Source organism: Bison bison, unplaced genomic scaffold, assembly GCF_000754665.1.
Source record: "Bison bison bison isolate TAMUID 2011002044 unplaced genomic scaffold, Bison_UMD1.0 scf7180017864482, whole genome shotgun sequence".
Lineage (NCBI taxonomy): Eukaryota > Metazoa > Chordata > Mammalia > Artiodactyla > Bovidae > Bison > Bison bison.
In genome coordinates, this window is record NW_011495042.1 from 4,623,363 (window position 1) to 4,625,936 (window position 2,574).

At 61.0% G+C, this 2,574-nt stretch overlaps 1 protein-coding gene across 1 annotated transcript in view; it reads left to right on the forward strand.

Moving 5' to 3' along the window:
- Positions 1–2,574, forward strand: part of PLXND1 (plexin D1) — a 52,516-nt gene that overhangs the window by 32,668 nt on the left and 17,274 nt on the right. The window contains 3 exon segments of the mRNA XM_010862515.1: positions 1,204–1,293; positions 1,493–1,586; positions 2,506–2,571. Of these exon segments, the coding sequence (XP_010860817.1) occupies positions 1,204–1,293; positions 1,493–1,586; positions 2,506–2,571 (250 nt within the window).

The following is a 2,574-nucleotide window of genomic DNA, read 5'->3' on the forward strand; positions in this document are numbered from 1 at the left end:
CAATGACAGGGACATAAACAGGAAGTCCTGCCACGTGGCTGGCCTAGCCCTCTTGAAACCTGGGTTTGTTCACTCAGCAAATATTTACTGATGGCTGCTCCTGGGGGGCCTGTTCTGGGCTGAGGGCAAGATGGCATTGGGGAATTGGCCCTGTTTATTTCTCCCTGCCGCCCCCAGCAAAGCATTTATTGAGCACTTCCTGTGTACTGATCTCAGCCAGCATATATTTGGCGCCCACAGTGTACAACCCACTAAAGACACATGGTGTCCAGTTTCCTTAGAGTCCTGCAGAGTAGGGGAGTCTCTTTCCTTTGCTAAGTTTAGAGACCCACACAGCTCAGAAGAGGAGCCACCTGCACAGAGTCACACAGCTAAGAGGTCGCAGAGGTGGACTTCGGACCTGAGCGGGCCTGTGTTAAGGTTGAGCCTGAGCTCTTTCAACTGCCATCTTCCTGCAGGTGTCAGAGGGCCCAAAAACCCAGCCCCCCCACCTCCTCCCCAGTGGGTGGAGAGACAGGTGTAGACAGAGCCTGGGCAGAGGATAGGGGAGGTCCTTGGTATGCAGGGTCGGGGAAGGCTGTCGGAGCTTAATGAAGCCCCCCAGCACACACCCTAATATTCATTGCCAAATGGATGGATGCTCAAGTGAGGGGTGTCCCCGTGATTTGGGTGAGGGGCGGTCTGGGAGCCTTTGTTGGAACATGGGACATTTCAGCTGGATTTTGAAGGCTGTGTTGAGGTTTCCTGGGAGGGAAGCATGGACTTGGACAAAGGCTGAGGGTAGGACGGCGTGTGCATTGCTGACCCGCGTCCTGTGTGACCTGATCCCAGGCTGTGGGGGGTTTTGAGGCTGCAGGGCAGGCGGAGTCTCCTGGGATGAACCCTGTAAGTGTCGGTCGTGCGGAAAAGTCGCGGCTTTACCAGCGGAGTGAAAGGCCCCGGGGTGAGGCCGCTGGAAGCTGTCGGTGAGGTTTTCAGTGGTGTGAGAGCGTCAGGCCGGAGTTCTGGGTGTTCGTGTGTACCCCCCACCCCACGCCCGCCCCCGCCTCTGTCAGATGTTGGGCCAGGAAGGAACGTTCTGGAGGAGACGCAGTTCAGGGAGAGAGCCCCCGCCTGCGCCTCGGGACAGCAGTCTCTGGCGTCCTGAAGAAGGTGGGGGGCGGTGGGTGCTGCTTGGATGCCCATGACCCCCATGTCCCGCAGGGTGCAGCCCTGGAGTGTAGCTTCGGTCTGGAGGAGACCTTCGAGGCTGTGTGGGTGAACGAATCAGCTGTACGCTGCAAACACGTGGTGGTGAGCGGCGGGGCTTCACGGCGGAGGGGAAGGGCAGGCCGGCCCGAGTCCAGATACATACACGCCTTCCTTTCTGCCTCCCCTTTTTGGTCCCCTTGCCCCCAGTGGCCCTGCCCTCGTCTCTCCCCTGATGTGCCTTCCCCCCAACAGAGACCCAGACAGCGTCCACACCCATCACGCATTTCCCCATCTTTTGCAGCTGCACACGACCCAGAAGAGCCAGGTATTTCCACTCAGCCTCCAGCTGAAGGGGCGATCGGCCCGGTTCCTGGACAGCCCTGACCCCATGACAGGTAGGAGGTGCCCCCCAGCCTCCCATGGCCGCAGCCTTGGGGGGCTCCATCCAGTGCTCGGGTATCCCCCCACCACTCCCTGACACACGCTGTCTCTCAGGTCCCAGCCCCGCCTCTGCCGGCCTGCTCACTTCGCACCTCACTGTGGAGCCGCTCCTCTGGGCTGGCACCACACCCTCGGGGCGTCCGCATGCCCGTGGCTCTGCCCCGCCAGCACTCACCTGCCCTTTCTCAGCCTCAGGGTCCTCCCGTGAGGCACAGGCCCGGTTGCAGAGGCAGGGGCGAGGGTTTGCTGAGACGATACATGCAGGGCCCTGCAGGGCTGTCTGGGACACAGTCTGCGCCCCTAGATGGTGGGGGGTGGCCGTGCTCTTATTACACGTGTCGAATCAACTCTCCAAGGGCCTGTTTAGCAGGAGGGTGGGCCTGTGCACATCCACCCCATACCCTGCCCCGCTTCTGTACTATAAGGTCCCAGACAGAAGCCCCAGAACCAGCTTGTATGCTCTGGGAACCCACCCTGCGCTCCTTCCTGAGCCCATCTGAGAGCCTGAGGCTTGCACAGCCCGCACTGCTCAGTGGTTCCCTAGCATCCCAGAGCTCCGCTGGGGGCTCAGGAGACCCACTCGGGCCTGGCTGTGACTCCAGCTCTCCCACTCACAGGCTGTGTTACCTTGGGCAAGTCACTCTGCCTCTCTGAGCCTCATCTCTTTATCTGTCAAGTGGGGCTGATAAACAGCCCCCACTGGATAGGATCTCTGTGTGGATGACTGTTAACGGGGCTGTGGCTGCACTGTGCTTACTATTAGCAGCCCCCTGGGGTGGCGCTGGGGTTGGAGAAGGTACTAAGAGCTTCCTGGGCCCTGACTCTTAAGAAGCAGGACCCGGCTGCGCTGGGCCGGCTCCGTGTCTCCCGCAGTGGAGATCTACAACTGCGCCGTGGGCAGCCCCGACTGCTCCCAGTGCCTGGGCCGCGCGGATCCGGGCC